The 18,132-nt window shown below is 35.0% G+C and overlaps 1 protein-coding gene across 6 annotated transcripts in view; it reads left to right on the top strand.

Moving 5' to 3' along the window:
* The window catches only part of Cad99C (cadherin 99C), a 243,147-nt gene that overhangs the window by 85,832 nt on the left and 139,183 nt on the right, over positions 1 to 18,132 (top strand). For all 6 annotated transcript variants that reach the window (XR_013029256.1, XM_076505837.1, XM_076505839.1 and 3 more), the window contains one exon: positions 6,445 to 6,603. Coding sequence is in view for 5 of the 6 variants with exons in the window: in XM_076505837.1 (XP_076361952.1) it covers positions 6,445 to 6,603 (159 nt within the window). In the remaining variant the exon portion in view is untranslated. The remainder of the gene's footprint in view (positions 1 to 6,444; positions 6,604 to 18,132) is intronic.

Raw genomic sequence — 18,132 nt, 5'->3', positions numbered from 1 at the left:
AACGTCGTTGACGTTCACCATGATGTGTTGCACATAGGGCCTAAGAATCTCGTCGATGTATCATTGAGCCGTAAGATTCCCTCAAATATGCAAAAGGTCTGTTCTGTCATTGTAGGCAATGGCAGCCCACATCATGACGCTGCCACCACCAAATCTGTCAACTTCCTGCACACAGTTTGCTGCAGAACGTTCACCTCGGTGACGGTAAACACAGGTCCTTCCATCCTGCCTACGAAGCATAAAACGTGATTCATCGCTGAACCAAACATGCCTCCATCATTGATGAGGCCATAACCGATGTGCCCGAGTCCACTGCAACCGTGCTTGACGCCTCTGACTGGACGTCGAGGTCGGATTCCTGCATCTTGTAGATGGTTGCGTACGGTCTGATCAGAAATCCTACGCAGCCCTGGTATGGTTGAGGCAGTAGACGTCGCAGTGGTGGTCCTATCCCGAAGGTGACGTAACCCGGATGTTGCGATCTTGTGCGGGCGTGGTCACACAAGGTCTGCCAGATCGTGGACGGTCACGAGTTGATCCATGTTGTTGGTGACAATTCCATAGCCTTGTGATGGTGCTTAGGTGGACATTCACAGCTCTGGCAACATCTGATCGAGATTTGCCTGCTTCCAAGCGACCAATGGCATTGTTGAGTTGTGCTTCAGTCAGTCTTGACGTAACTGTATTGCGTGTCGGTGGCTTAACACTGACCTACCTGTCACTTTTATAGGGATTTAGCACATGTTGCCCTTGCAGAACATGCAGATCTCCCAAACAAATTTATTGGACACGAATGCATTTGGGCGAAAAATCCAATGTTTTCCTCCATTTTCAAAGTGCACAACATTTATTGTCATTTTGGTCTGACAATCAGTGCCTTAACACGTGTAACATCACATACTCTGAGCTGGTAACGTTATTACATATATTTCTCTTTAAAATAATAAAAATATCCCTTTTGCGTTTCTTGTTTTGAAGAGTATATTTCCCCCTCAACTGAAAATTTGGTAAGAACTAATTATCAGCAGTGTAACACACAAAATAAATTCATATTCCTAAAAGTTTTGAGATATCAATATTTGATTAAAAATCTCCCTAAAAATTTACATTATATAGCATTACAAGTACATTTTTTCTGAGAGATTTGGAGTTAAGAATAAAGATGGGAGAATCTTTTAAGATGTATTTAAAGAATCACTGACATTTCTGAAAATGTATTCTAACCTTAGAGGGATATACTTATATATATCATTATATATCTTTTTCCTTTAGTGCAATAAAAACACTAACAGATCTGTCAGTGAAACCTTTGAAACCTAAGAAAATCTTTATACTCATTACCTTTCTTTGTTTTTGCTCAAAATGTGATAAGGCAACCTTTAAAAAAATATAAATTTGAAAACAAACTAATATGTTTAACTAAAACGATTGCCACAATTTTCAGTACAGTAACTATGGTATTACTATAATTATCCAGTACAGGTTTGATTCTGCAGGTTTATTGTCTTCATAATAAAAATTTGCATGGTGAAATATCAGTCATAACACACAAGTAAAGGATTTCTTCATAATGTTATAGAAATTCAAGCTTGATATTAATCAAATATATACGTATATATTTAACTGTGTACTTTGATTTGTGAAACTACTATTTGCTCTGTATTTGTAGAAAAATTATCATAGTTTTAGAATTAAAAATTAAATTAGCTAGTTCTGACATACAAAGCCTTCTCTTGTTTATTCTCTTTCATTCAGTCAATAAACATGTGACTAAAATATTGAAGTCCTTGGTGAAATGCAGAATGGATGAACCTAATCAAAGTTCTCCATTTTCCTATGTATCAACAGGACTTACTGTGCTTGTATCAGAAGCACTCAAAGAATTTTTACTTTTCTACTATACTTCATATTTCATAGTTGTAGTACTATTAGCAACCACATATTTTCCATTTAAGGAGATATTGTTGGAAATATATTTCAGAGATAATTACTTGTGTGAAAGTTATTTTAGTTCTAAAATTTTAAACTTCAAATACGAAAGAGAAGGTTATCTATGTTGATATGAATAAAGAAATAGGAGAGAGTCATAACAACAATGCATTCACTAAATTTTGGGTTTCAGGAAGGAAGTGAACAACCTAGTCAACAAAATTTCAAAATTTGATAAACCATTGTTGAAGGGAGTCCAGAAACAAAGTGCATTCAAAGAACTGTATTAATGGGAGAAGACCAATATCATAAGAGAATGAACTGCATGAGAATACTTATAAAATGCTTTCTTCTCAGCAGAGTATCTCTTTATCTGCACAATCCTTTAAATAATGTACAAAAATTGATGATAATGTAGTATATATTTATAGGTGGAGATATAATGTAGTTAAGGCCAGATCACAATATTATTGCCCTGTACAGGCAGTGGAAGACTTGAAGAGATAGACTAGTAGTAGGCAATGATTGGATATGCTCATGAGATTATGGCCCCATACAACTACATCTCACAATAATCTTCCCAGTCAGTAAGCAACCAGGAAGAATCAAAACGATCAAGGGAGAACTGACAATGGGATCTACAACTCCAGCGTAGTGCAATTTTAATACTATATAGACTAAGAAAGAGGTATTATATGAAGAATGGCAATCTTACATTCAATGCCTTGAATAGCATGCAAGTGGATACACATGGAGGTGGAAAAGACACCTGTTGAATCACCAAACATAAAATGACTTTCTCTATCCACTTCCAGAGGTTGTTACCCTCTCATGAAGCACTGGTGCAAAGGGTTTAATTTTATCTAGGACAGTTACTGAGGTGTATGTAACTTGAGTGAGTCCCAGCTTGATGAATCAACTCAAACACAAAGTTTCATATATAAAGGGGGTGGATAAAAAGTGGCCACACTTAAAAGTGTTGCTAATTATACTTTCCAAGAAAATAAGGTTTAAGAAGCATGGGTAGTGTGGATATCAGTACATTATTTGTCCAATGCTATAAATAAAAGAAAATATAACAGAGTAAATAAGTTACTAAATATTCAAAAGGGAAAAAATCCAATAAACAAACCAAATTGAAAACCCATTTCATGTTGAGCTATGTGTAGAAGATGAAGTGTCTAGAACAACCTTAGTTCATTAAAAGAGAACCAAACCCTTGAAAGAGACATCTATGAAAAGATGAAAATATGTATAAGAAAAGGAGATTCTACTGTCTTGATAATGTGTATGAAGCCAGAGTTCTCTTAGAAACTAGGTCCCATTCAAGGTGATGTGTGAGTGTACTCAAACGGAGTGATTCTGTGAAATGAGAACTTCATCCCTAAAACATAAAATATGTCTTAATAGAAGAAATTTCCTTGAACTTTGTTAATCAAGAATCACAGATGCACAAGTACTTTTGTTTGTTTTTCCTTTAGGACTTTACAGGGGCATACATAAAGTATTGCACCTGCAGTAGATCCTTTCTTTGGCATGCAACCCCCTCCATAAATAATTTTAAAATTTAAACATACAATAAAATATATTATTTTTAAGTAGATTTTTAAACAGTACAATATTGTTATAAGCAAACTGGAAATAAGGAAAATGCAGGACATTAAAATTTCAGGGAACAGGTAATACTCCATTTTATTTTATGCAAAAAATCACAGGAAATCCAGAATCAACACTCAGCCTAATCTTAAAAGGTAAATAAAGAGGAATCACAGTCCCTGCTTTTGAGCCTTAATTTTTGCAAATTGATCAGTGACTTCCATCAAAATTCACACCTTCTTTGTATATTCATGTTTAATTGAAAGTAAAGCCAGATTTGCTAATCTTGTCTTACTCATGGTTGGGGGAAAGAATTTTTTTTAAAATTTCAATTTGGAAAAACTTCTATGAAACAACAGACACACAGACAGTCAAAAAGAATCTCAAATATGGTGAAAAGCTAGGCAGAGATTAACAAAATTCTCATTTCACAATAACCTCCAGAAACCGTGATGCAGTCCATTTCTTTGCCTCTTTAATGCTTATTTTGGGAGCTTCCAAATTCCTCTGAAGTCATCCAGTTTTCACAATGATACTTTCATCAAAGAATTCATCGAAAATCTGAGTCAAATTTGGAATATACTTTTGATGTATTCTTTTGTTGCAACAATCCCAAAGTGTTTGGCTAAATAATAGCAAAGATTGACAGAATTTGATCCATTGCCTTATAATGAATCTCTAATTCTTGATGAAAGTGATCAAGATATTTAAACATAGCCCTTTTTACTTCCTTTGGCATTGTAAGACCAGCATCCTTTACCATCTCTCCTGGCATCCTTTTTCGAAGATTTATTCTTCCTCTTCTCTCTACAGAAATGCCCTTTCTCTCACACTTTATAGTTACATAATGAATGACTCTCTCCACAATTTCGTTATGCTAACCTTCAAGAAGCAGTTTTAGAGCTTGGAGCTTCACAATACACGTTTTTTCAGGCCAATTCCAAATGTTTGCAAATGCTTTTGTGTGAGATTAATTTCTTCCAGGACTTCACACCAGAGAGAAAGGTAACTCAAAAAAGAGAAATCACATATAGCAGACAGTAAAATTGGAGCTGATCCTCTTATGTCCACATTTTCTTTGAGATTGCAAAGTAAATAAAGAGTTGAGGTCAGCTTTTTAAAATTTGCCTTTATTAGGTTCACAACATCATAAATAAGCACTCCATCTTGTTTTGGAAAGTCTTTTGTCTGTCATGCATAGATCAGCATTTCTCATTGATGAGGTGAGACTGATAAGAAGGAATAGACTCTCTCCAAGGTTCCAAAAAAATCACACATGAATAAATGCTTCCAAATGAGTGCACTCTGCAAATGTGCAGAGAATGATTTGCACAAGGCACAAACAAAGCCTTGGGATTAATCTCTCCGATCTCTGACTGAACACCACCATGAATTCAAGCCATAGTTGCAGCATTGTCATATCCTTGACCATGGCACAGGTTTATGTCCATTCCATGCCCAAGAATGATTCCTTCACTTCAGCTTTGTCAAATTCAATATATCTGATCACTTTACACATGTGCCTCATATGCAGAGTCACAGTGTCAAGTAAACAAGACTTGGAATCTCAGCTGCAACAGTTAGCTGTGCTCAACAAACTGATAACTAAAACATAAAAAAAACATTAGGCTTTTGATGTAACTTCTATCAAATATTTAACATTTTGTTTGTAAAATTTATAATTTTAATAAAAATAAAACTTTTATTGTGAAAATTAACATTAAGCTGGGTTTAAAAATTCTTTGTTTATAAAAATATACTGGTAAACCCAAAAATTAGTTAAGATTAAGGTTCCAGTGGTGTACTAAGAGAGGTGCGAGGGGGCAGACCACCCCAGGTGACAGCCATATTGAACAAGCATGTACAGTAATGGGAATTCAAATTCATGACCACCAGATTGAGAATTGAGCAGTCTAATCACCGTGCCATACATGTCCCTTCTTGAATACTGTGTTGATATTAAGTGGGATTTGAAATTGTGGATGATTTGCCCAAGAGATGCAACTAGTTAAAATGTCAAATACAGTGTTGAAGTAATGGAGAAAACCATTGAAAACTTTGACAACTCAAGATGAAAAGTATTAAACTGAGGTCAAGCTGATGTGAAGGGCAGTAAACCGATAAATCATTCCCAAATGACAAAAACTATCCACTAGGTACTAAACAGTGTTATTATTAGTGAACTTAAAAGAATTGGAAAAAACTGCAAAATCGTGAATGATAAGACACAAGCCAGGATGAAACTTCTGTTGTCTAGTGGTTATCACCATATTTTTATTACTAAGACATTCCATATTGTTGACTCAAAATTCTAACAAGTGGCAAAGAAAAAGAAAAACCAGTACATCGAAACACTATTTTGTGGATTATACCCTTTGTGGATGAACTTTTAACTACTCGTCTCCATCAAGAGATTATAATATCTGGTTTGAAGGATACACCTATTTCTGTAGTCTTCAGTAACAACAAAAGGGATTAATCCAAAATGTTGAGAAGAATAAAAATATTTATTTAAAGTTGTTAGTTCATAGCTATCTAAATACAGTAACAAGCTCTTGAACTTTCAATATTCTTTCTTCACTTATTCATTAAATGTTGCAATGAAAGTTTTTTAAAGTTTGTTTGAAATTTTATTCTATAATAAGAAATGCAGGATTTTATCAACATAGTTGTACTTAAAAAATCTCTTATATATACACAAATGCTGAATAAAGTGTTGCTTCTTATATGATAAAGGTATTGTTCACAATTGTTTCTTTTATTTTTGCTCTTATTTATTTATAATATTTTGAACTTCAGAGCTGAAAAAATAATTGTAAGAAGTATGTCACAAGAATGGAAAGATGATTTTAACATATTTTGACTGTGCTTTTTGAAATCAAATATTTAAATAACATATTAAATGTTTTATTATTTTAGGTGATTGCAAGACAAATTGGAAGTACACCAGGGCATGGAGCTAGTTCTCCTGTTAGTCTGAGTGTTTATTTAAACGACATCAATGACAATTCCCCAAGATTACCAACGTTTAGTCCAGTGAGAATTAAAGCAGGAGAAGGTGTGCGTCAAGTAACAAAGGTGTGTTAAATTTTTGAAACCATGATTTTCACTAATGTAGTAAAATCTTAAGGACCTGCAATGTATTCAATTGTCAGAACATTATAAAAAGTTGAAAAACAACAAAATGAATATTAGATGGACATTAAATGATAGACAGGTGTGCTTCTCTTCAGATAAATAAAGACTAGAAATAATATTGTGACACTTTTTAAAGAAGTTTATAATGTTTTCTTATAGTACCATCTCACTTCCATTTCCTCTATTATGCAAATATTTAATATCACCTGGGGCAAGTTTTTGTAAATAAATATGAGTGAATGATTTCATGTTAGAAAAGTCATTGATAGGGTTAGAAAATTGCTTTCCTTATTGTCATGTAATGTTTGCTGCTTTAAAGACAACAGTTCTATTTCTAGATGATTTGAATAAAAATAACTTCTTTCAGACACTTTATATTAAGTAATTGTATAATATAAAAAGTATTATCATATTTTTGACATTAGGTTTGTGCACTGTAAAAGTATTAAAATAAAAAAAACTGACACCATTTCTTAACACCTAAGCAGGGAAGAACGTCATTTAATTAAAACAGAAAACAACAGTGTGAGGAATAATACAAATGCTAAGGAAATAGCTGCATCTACATGCTATTATTCTAGGTATCTATTACATGAAATACATATAAACACAAAAGCTATAACGTAATTGATATGCATATTTCAAAATGTTTGTTTTGATAGAAATTATAACACACATGCAATTCATATTAATAAACAGATTTAGTGAAATGTAGATTACAATTCAAGTTTTGTTATCAGACATGCACATTAGTACATTGAACACACAACATAAAATTATATTTTGACTGTAGCCTATTAGATTATAAAAAGTTAGCAACAGGAAATTATAAATATCAATTTTTATCACATTTTATTTCAAAATTTATGTTATGATAAAAATTTTATATGTTTTTAACCTTGTTATAAATAGGTTAATTTTGTATCAGAAAATTTTGCATTTGCTTTTGTAATTAATAAAAGAGAAATTAATGGATATAAACATAGCCCTAATTCGAAAGAAAGTATCAAGACTGAAATATACTTAAATTACATTGTATTCAAAACTTGACATGAGCATATAGTTTTATATATAACTCATATATTGGTAATAGTGCATTTTACTATCATATTTTTAAGAGATGATGTTAGCAAGTTTTATGGTTGTGTTCTACATATTCATTCCTACTGTATGTTAATAAAAAGAAAAACAAACAAAACCTGGGCTTTGTTTGAAAAAGGTAATGAGAAATAAGAAGAATAAAATAAAAATTGGATAATGTTTAATCTAAGAACTGTAACTGAACTTTTACAAGAGGACTCTTGTGAACATCTCAGTGCCTAAGAAAAAAACAAAAGATTGTGACTTACTAAGCCAGAGGTCACATGTGGCATCTTCAATAGGAGGATCACAGCAACAGAAAATAAATTTAGTGAATTAAGATGTATTTTTGGTGGCCTATGTGTGTGCAGTTGGTATAGTTGTGGGAAAGAAAGTGGCAAAAACATTTCTGTTGTAATACAAAAGATAGCAAATCTGCTTCAAATTTCTATTTCAAATACTTTTCTTTCATCTGAAGTCTTGTGATTGATTGAAATTGTTTGTTGAAAAGTTCACAATATGCCCATTTGTTTAATCAAACTGGTTAAAATTGAAAGGTTTATTGGCACTCCAGTGATAATAGTAGAAAAAAAAATAAACACATACTCACTAAAATAAAAAGTACCAAATCAAAATTGAAAAAAAAAGTAACAAGTCTTAAGAGAGTTCATGAAATGTATTATTTTCTAACATCTTTGGCACTTTAGTTTCTTGTGATTTAAAGAAAAAGTATTACTCTTAAATATATAAACAAAGTATTTTTACTAAAATGAAAAACATGTGCATATGTAACAATATTGCAGTTACCCACTCTTAGGCTAGGGTCAGACAAGTACCAGTGTTGGATGTTCTTAACAGGTGTTGTGGACATTGTATGATGCTGGTGTTTCGGTATAGTGCTCATGAAACCCTGGCATTGCTGCAGTGTTCTTGTTTTACATTGTAGTGCATCCCCTTGTAAGGCTCAATGGTGGAGGGGGGTCAGTGAGCAACAAAAATTTTTTTTTTTTTTATGGATCCTCCAAATAAAAACTTAAATAAAATAGTGAAAATTAGTCCGTAGGTAAACAACCACATCTTGAAGATTCTGAGCAGCAATCTTCAACATCCATAACACCTGCACCTCATTTTTTTTATACTACATTCTGTTTCACAGAAACCTTTAGGGCAAATGTCTCCCTTTTTCATTCAGATGGGACTAGAAGGACTTGCTCTCCAAAGTCAGTAAAGAAGCTTTGCTTTGGTAACATATTGCTGGAAACATCCACATCTCAACACAGTGAACTCCCTTTGCATTCAAAGAAAATTGGGGATATACCTATTGAGGTAATGCCTCATACTACTTTGAATTTGTCACAAGGAGCTATTGTTGAGAGGGATTTGAAGAACATCCCCAAGTCAGAGATTCACACTGGTTTCTCAACCCAAGGAGTTTCTACAGTGAGGCGTATCTCCATTCGTAAAGATGTAATTATGATACCAACCAATGTCCTCAAACTAACATTTACATCACCATGTCCACCTGCCATCATCAAGACAGGTTATCTTAATTGCAAGGTATGGCCATACATTCCATACTCTCTCAGATGTCTCCAGTGTCAGTGGTTAGGTTGCTCGAAGACATCATGTCATGGTTCTTTGGCATGTGCTCATTGCAGTGGCAAGGACCATGATGCCTATGAGTGTGAAACAGACCCTCATTAATCAACTGCAATGACTCTCACCCATCCTACTTTTGTTCTTTCCTAAATGGTTGGAAGAAAAAAGAGGTGCAGCATTTGAAAATGATTCAAAACATTACTTGCCCTGAGGCTTGAAAGTTGCTGTGCACCACTTCATGGAAGTGCAGATGGATCTCTCTGTGCCTCTGAAAGAATCATTCTCAAACCTAATCCAAAGTCTTTTGACCAACATGGTTAAAAAAGTTGATGAATCAATGTCAACACTCATCTCTGCCTCTAACATACATTACAGCAAACTCCAAGTTCCACTTCCTTTGTTTCTGGGTACAGGCATTTCCTTGGGTACATCTTCTCCCCCCACCCCACCCCAAGATGCAAAATGATCATTCGTTCATGTCCTCGGTCGCTGGAATCCTCTTCCGACAACTAAGATTTGCCCAGTTGACCTAGGGCAGGACCTATGGAGGTTGAAAGACCTCCTTTGAATAAAGACAATAAAGAAAAAGACTTAGTTATAAACAGAAGGGCTCTCCACCCAATTCACCTACACAGAAATAAAAATGGCCATTTTGATACAATGGAACTGTCGAGGTTTATGTTCTAATCTGGATGACATCAAAACACTGATTGCTTCCTCCCATCCTGTATGTCCCTCCTTACAGGAAACATTTCTGAAACCTGCCAGTGCAGTCACCTTTTGGCAGTTTTCTTTGTACAGAAATGACAGGCTGTGTGATGGATGAGTGTATGAAGGAGTGGTACTATTAATTGATCAGCACGTGCCCACCCTGTCTTTGTCACTCAACACACCCTTGGAGGCCGTATCCATCCGTGTTTCCTTGGGCCATACCATCACTGTTTGTTCTCTCTACCTGTCACCTGGAGAGACATATGATCAATCAGACCTTGATGCTCTCATTAAACAGTTGCTGTCTCCCTTTTTAATCCCAGAGGACTTTAATGGACATCATCCCCTCTGGAGAAGTGCTGATATTGATAGGAGGGGTTGCTCTTTAGAGCATATGCTCTCTGATCACAACCTTTTTGTTACAGTTAAATTGGAAGTACACCTTTCATTCAAAGGTTCTAATCTGGCATGTAGATTTGAACCACATCTTCCAATTCATTTCTTGGAAAATGAATTTTGCACTTTTAAATGTTTTTTAAAAAACATTTGCGTACGTTTTTTAATAGTAACGCTGATTTCTCCAAGCCCGTTCCCTTGGCTGTGGTTTTGCTAGATAGTAGATAGAGACAGTGGGAATCTCGTTAATTCATTCATGCGCGTCACTATCTACTATCTATTAATCAAGAAGCATTATTGATTCTTGGGGCTAGAATCAAAATCAGTATTTCTCTTTTCAATACTCATTCTTCTATTTATTTTCATGTACCTAGTCAGTCCTTTACTGCTATTGATCTCTCAATTTGCTCCCCTTCACTATTCTCCCATTTTACATGGAGGGTTGACAATAATCTACAAGGCAGTGATCATTTTCCTATAATTTTGAGAGAGATTGGCCGTGGTCGATGCCACCTGACCTGCATGCCCTGGTGGAAGCTGGATCAAGCAAACTGACCCTCTTTCACTGCTCTTGCAGAACTTGATCCTGCCATTGTCTGTAAGCCATCAATAGACGACTGTGTGGCAGAGGTAACTGACTGTATGATATAAGCTTTTGCCAGGTATCTAGCACTTCTGCTTCTTCCTTCACCTTCTTAGCCATCAAGACTCAGGCAGAGTAAACACCTGTTCTTTCGGGCTAATTGCCTCTATGACTATAATCGTCCTTTTACACTGGTGGAACTGAAACTGGCCCATCATCTGTCTGGCAGTACATTGGTTGGACTTGATGATGTACACTATGAAATGCTGTGCCATCTATCTCCTGCTTCTCGTACTGTTCTTCTGCTTGGTTTTAACTAAATCTGGCAGGAGAATGTTTGTCCTGATGACTGGCACCAGGCTATTGTCCTACCTTTCTCTAAGCCTGGGAAGGATTCCAAGATGCCTTCAAACTACTATCCAATTGCTTTAACCAGCTGTCTCTGCAAGACTTTAGAGAGGATGGTTAATGCTTGTCTTATTTGATTCCTAGAATCAAACAACCTGTCATCAACCCGGTATGTGTTCTGACAACAGCACTACACCATTGACCACCTGATTCCACTTGAAATGTCCATCAGAGAAGCCTTTCTCAAACGACAACATCTTGTATCAGTATTCTTTGACATTGAGAAGGCTTATGATACAACTTGGAGGTATGGCATGTTGTGAGATCTCCATATATATGGGTTATGTGGCTATTTGCCATTTTTTAAAAAAATTTTTAATGGACAGGAGATTTCAAGTTTGTGTGGGTTCAACACTTTCCCATTCATTTCTACAGGATTTTGGAATCTCTCAGGGTTGTGTTTTGAGTGTCACACTTTTCAGTATAAAGATTAATGCTGTCACTGAACAACTCCCTCTTATTGTTGCAAATGGACTCTATATCGATGACTTTCACATCTCATGTCAGTTATCAAACATAAGGTATATTGAGTGGCAGCTAGAGACTGCCCTCAGTCGTTTACTGAAGTGGACCACAGCAAACGGTTTTAACTTCTCTCTCTCTAAACCCATTGCCTGCACTTTTGCTGCTAACAAGGTATCCATCCTGATCCTGAACTTAGTGAAGTTGTACTACCTGTGGTCCCCAAGACAAAGTTCTTAGGTCTTACCTTTGACCATAAGCTGACCTTTATACCACACACCAAGTAGCTACTGATCAAATGTACAAGAGCACTGAACATTCTCCATGTTCTTTCTTCCACCACTTGGAGAGTGGATCGATGTTCTGTGCTAAAGATATATCGTGCTCTGATTCGATCGAAACTAGACTGCTGATCACAAGTCTATGGCTCTGTCAGCACCTCAGCCTTGTAGATGCTGGGCCCTGTTCATCATCAGAGACTTTGGCTCTACACCAGGGCTTTCTGCACTTTCCCATTTTAGATCTTATACACAAATTCTCCTGAACTTCATCTGCACCTCCTTTATTTGCAACTGTCTCTCCTGTATTCTTCGAAACTTTGTTCTTTACCAAAGCATCCTGCCAAAGCAGACACTCCCAGTTGGAAATGCTGTCTGTTATTTGTTGAACATCTTTCGAACCATCCTTCTGTTCTTATTTATACAGATGGTTTGAAATCAGGTGACTGTGGGCTCTGCCATGGTTTGTTGTGGTTTGGTGGTTGCATGCAGGATCCCCTTTACAGCTTCTATGTTCACTGCTGAACTGTACATCATTTGTCTTCTCCTGGATTACATAGAACCCAAGCAGTACTCAAAGTGCACTATTTATACTGACTCGCTTAGTTCTCTACTGGCCCTGGAATTGCTTCACTCAGTTCACCCTGTTCTTGCCGATATTCGTTATTGACTGGCCCTTTTCTCTGTAACATCCACTCCTATCCAGTTTTTCTGGATACCAGACTATTCATTGGAATGGGCTTGCCAACACTTCAGTTAAATCTGTCTGCTCTGACACTGTCGCTGCTGTTTCTATTTCATACATGGACTATGGTCCTGTATTTAAGGCGCAGCTGCATGCCAGTTGGCAGTCGACTTGGAGTGAGCAATGTGAAAACAAGCTTTTCCAAATAAAACTCTATTGGACTTGGACTGTTTTGCTTCCATAAAGGTTGGAAAGAGAAAGTTGTTCTAACTAGATTATGCATTGGTCACAGTTTTTTAATTATCATGTTCTTTTATCTGGGACTGATGCACCAATGTATTGTCTGTGAAACATTTGGGTCACAAGAAGCCACATTTTACTGTCTTAGCATCGTTACAACTCTCAGTGATGGGACCATTTTGAACATGTTATGTCACAAGGTTTATCCGTAACATTAGACAGTGTTATTGGTGATTGTGACACTGTCCAACTTAGAAATGTTTTTAGTTTTTTATAGGCCATTTATCTTTTTTATACCATATAAGTTTTTCTTTAAATTTATACATTAGACCTTTTTTTAATGTGATTCCTTTTTAAGGATCAGAATACATTTAGTTTTATTTGAAATTAGAAAATGGCCATAACATCAAATAACTCAAAATCAGGACTGAAAAGGCCAACTTCAGGTGACTAATGCTGATTTTTTTAACTTTCCCGTTAGTCATCCTAGCGAGTTATGGTAATTACAGTTATGCTACAGAAAGTCCTTTACAACTTGTATTACCATAGTTTTTCTCTTACTGCAGTGGACTAGATGTAAAAATGGGATTTAATGCTATTTATGTTTTTAATTCAAAAATTAAAGTGTTTTATTTTCTTTCATTTCATTTTATGAATTGTAATAATTTAACTTAATTTTAACGTTTCACCAGAGATTTAGTGCAGATAACCGAGTTGCTTTGCACCATAAGTCACCAAATCAACCAACCAACCATAATAAGAAAGCAGATGATTATTGAAAATTGTGTTTGTAAGTTATTGATATCAAGGCTACAGAGATTTCTTAAAATGACTCTGTGAAATGGATAAATAGCAGCAACTAGATAAAAGACCAGAGTGTGGGAAGAAAGCCATAAGTAAAGCATAGTAAAATACACTTTTGGTCAGAGAAAAGTTAGGAAGAATCAAGTTTAGAGTTTCAGGTGTAAATAGCTAAATAGTTCATATGTTAAAGTGAAATTAACAGTTTTCTAACATTTTAGGAGGATAAGTTGCCTTGTTAAAGAGTGTTTTAAAACTATTACACCTGGCTCTGTGAACTTCAATGAAAAGCAGACGAGTTCAAGATACAACTGCAGTAACTCACGAGCCAGTGTGAATGAATTATACACAGATACTAATTTGATGAAAACAGAAAAATAGTTTTGATTGTAAAATGAATTCTAAAGCAATTAAATTAACCTAAGTGGACTTTGACAAGAAGAGAACTGTATGGTACTTAAAACGCAGCTATGATATACATAGTGTAAAGACGTTTTGTACATACCTTTTAAATATATTAAAACAAGTGGAAGGCATGCTGTTCATTTAGCACCAATAAATCACAAACACCAACTGTAGAAGAATTCTCAGCCCATCACACCTATGTATATTTGGTTAATATATGCTACTTAAAATGTAAGTTACTGATAGTTGCCGAACTACAACCAGGATTATACGGTAATAAACAGCAGTTAAAAAAAAAGTGAGAACAAAAATAAGTAAGCTTATATGCACACAACTTTAATAGTAGTGCAAACAGTGCACAAATTATAATTATGCTACATAAACATTAACTTTTCATAAGTGGATAGAAATTGGAGAACTTCTGAAGTGAAAAGTCAGTGAATTACGAGAGTTTGTTAAACAACAGCAAGAACTAGCAAAAGAAGAACATAGGTAGAGAGGTAGAGAAGAGAGGAAGAAAGACTGGAAATAGAGAGAGTGAGAAAACAAATTGTGAAAGAAGAAAAAGAAAGAGGAAACACCAGAATTAGAGAAAACAAGAGCACAAATTGAGATTACAAAGCTCACCCAACCAAAGAAAGAAGGACCCAAGAATAACAGTGTAGTCAGGGTCAGTTGACCCAAGCTGCCCAAACTTGATGAACAGAAAGATAACATGGATACTTTCTTGTAGAGATATTAAACATTTGCCCAAAGTCAGAACTGGGACAATGGAACAGAGCACTTTGTATCAGCCCACATCGTACAGGAAAAGTCCTATAAGTATATGCAAGCATGACATCAGAAGATGCCATGGATTATAACAAATTAAAAGTGACTCTGCTGAAATGGTATGAAGTTGGTAAAGAAGGTGTTTGCCCAGCTTTTCATACAAGTCAGATCTGAAATTGTATTTGAATTTGTGGCATGTCTATGGCAATACTTTACCACTTGGATTGATTTGGCCAAGTGTGAAAATAGTTATGAGGGATTGGCAGACCTATTATTATAAGAAGAGTTTATGAACACATGTTCAATTGACATGACACTATTTCTAAAGGAGAGAACAGCTCAAGTGATCAAGCTGGCAGAACAATAGCTGAAAGCCCATTAGAGGGAGTATAACTGGCAAGTTAAAAATATACAGTCAATTTGAAAACAATGATGGTTGATCAGGAGTCTACCAAAGGTGACAGGAGTTTAATAGGCAGAAGAGATGCTATGTTTGTTACATTATTAGTAGGTAACCATGGAAATCTCAACATAAAGCAGATCAAGCTATTTACAGGGATAGTACCCATAAGAAACAAGAAAAGAGTGACTGGCACCATGAATGCTACTGCCAGAAGAAACAGAACTGAGACAACACATCAGATTCAGCACAAGAAGGGTCATTTCCACGATTGATCAGCACACAACTAATGCTCAACTCAAGTTAGCAAGTGGAACAACAGGGCCGATAATCATTGGAGCATATTTGTACAGATATCAAAAGGTGCCATTAAATCATAATATGCCAGTATGTGAAGGCTGTGTCAAGAACCAGAAAGTGAAGGTTTTACAAGACAGTGGGTTGCAGTAGTGTAGCAGTGAGAATCAATCTAATAACTGATGATTGGATGATAGGCTAGGTATGCTTGTGTGTGTGCTAATTGATGGAACACAGAGAAAGTTTTCCACAACAGAGATAAAGGTAATACTTCATGTTATGTATGAGACCTTGATGCTATGTTTATCAAGGAACCAATATGCAGCTTGGTGATAGGAAACATACCATGTAGCAAAACTGTAAATAAAGCATAGAAGACCCTTCATTACAGAAACTGTGGGACAATGCCCACAAGAAAGTCAAGCACAAGACAAAGAGGAAAGAAGACTTACAAAACAGAGGAAAAGAAAAGAATTTTGAACCAAATCTATCAAAACACTTCTGAGGAAGCCAAATCAAAAGACAGTCAGAAATATTTCTGTAACAAGACAACAACAATAAATTCACCCATCACTGGAAAGGACCTTTCACAGTACAGGAAGTGGTAAGCAGAATGCACTATGAAGTGAAAGTCAATGGAACAACCATTGTTTACCATATCAATTTGTTGAAGAGGTACTTCAAGAAGGTAGAAGATTCAACAGATGCATCTATTGAGGTATAGAATGGGCATGGCAGATATGGATGTCATAGGAGTTGAATCTGAAGACAGTGACATCATTATAGAAGTTAATCACCAAGTAGGCCTAAGAGCACTGAATTGAGAGGAGATGTACAAAGATGTCAACATAAATGAAGAACTGACTGGTTAGAAAAAGGAATATAATTACTGAGTTTAATCCCAGGCAACACAACATTAAGATGAAGACAAGGGATCTTGTCAAGGTGAAGCATTACTGGAGATCTTATGCTAGGAGAGACAGATAAAGAAACTGTGAATATTGGTGTGGATTATACAAAAAGACTTAGTATATAAAATAAGAACAATCTTTGTATATAGTAAAAAAAATATTGTAAATATTTTTCTTGAAGACAGGATTGTTTCATATATCAGTGTTGGTAGTAGTAATTAACTTATTTAGAGAGTTAATATTTCATGATTGTATAGCTTTTTTTATAATAAGAAAGATGAAGGCAGGCATTATTGGAAATTGTGTTTGTAGGTTATTGATATCTAGGCTCTTGAGATTTCAATACTGATTTAATGAAACATATACGTAGCAGCAACCAGAGGAGAAACCAGAAAGCAGGTAGACAGCCAAAAGTAAAGTGGAGTGAAAAAGAGTTTTGGTCAGAGAAAGGTTCGAAAATGTAAAGTTAAACGTCATAGGAAGGTTATCCAAAAGGTTGATTTGTTAAAGTGAGATTAACAGTTTTCTGACATTTTAGGAGAATAATGTGCTTTGTCAATAAAGCAATTGAATCTGTTTGTGTGAAGTAGATGATTATTTGGAAGTAGGCCTAACCATGTAAAAGGAGATGAGTATTGAAAGTTCAGGATACAATTGTGGTAACTCGGGAGATAGTGTTATTTATACATTGATACTAATTTGATGGAAATAGAGAAAAATAGTTCAACTTGTCAACTGAATTCTAAAGCATTTTTATATATTTAAGATGTGACTGTGATAATACATAGTGTAAAGAAGTTTTGTACATAAATTTTGAATATAATATTTTAAAACAAGCAAAGTGCATGCTGTTGATTTATTGTTACGTTTATCATCGATAAATCAAACATCTGTCTTCGGAGAATCCTCAGCCACTCACAACTATACATTTAAAAAGTACGTTTTCTGGCGTAGTGGAAGCATTTTCCATTGCAATCAATAAATTACTAGTGGGAAAAAATTAAGATGCAAAAAACAAAAGGTTGGTTTATCACAGTAATCAAGTTTTTGTGAAATCAAATCAACATTATCTTACTTTGTACACTTAGTAATCTGATTTAAACAGCAATTTGGAAATCACTTGTTACTATTGATTGTATTAGGGTCATATATTAATTTAATCTTTCAATAAACAGTGAGAAATTAGCAAAGCAATTGATTGCAACTTAATTTCATATTTATTTAATTAGTCACAATCAGTTTAATTAACTATATTTTTGGCTTTGAAAGAATTAAACATTTAGTCTTTATATAGTTTTTATTCAAATATATCTATAATGTTTTTCTTCACTAAGAGCAGGCTGAATCTTCAAAGGTGTAGTACCTATTGACTTTCAAGGAGCATATTTAACATTTTTATATTAAAAATAGAAAGTACCCATTTATTTAGACAATTTCACTCA

This window comes from Tachypleus tridentatus, chromosome 6, assembly GCF_004210375.1.
Source record: "Tachypleus tridentatus isolate NWPU-2018 chromosome 6, ASM421037v1, whole genome shotgun sequence".
In the NCBI taxonomy this organism is placed as follows: Eukaryota; Metazoa; Arthropoda; class Merostomata; order Xiphosura; family Limulidae; genus Tachypleus; species Tachypleus tridentatus.
This window is presented reverse-complemented; position numbering and strand designations above follow the sequence as displayed.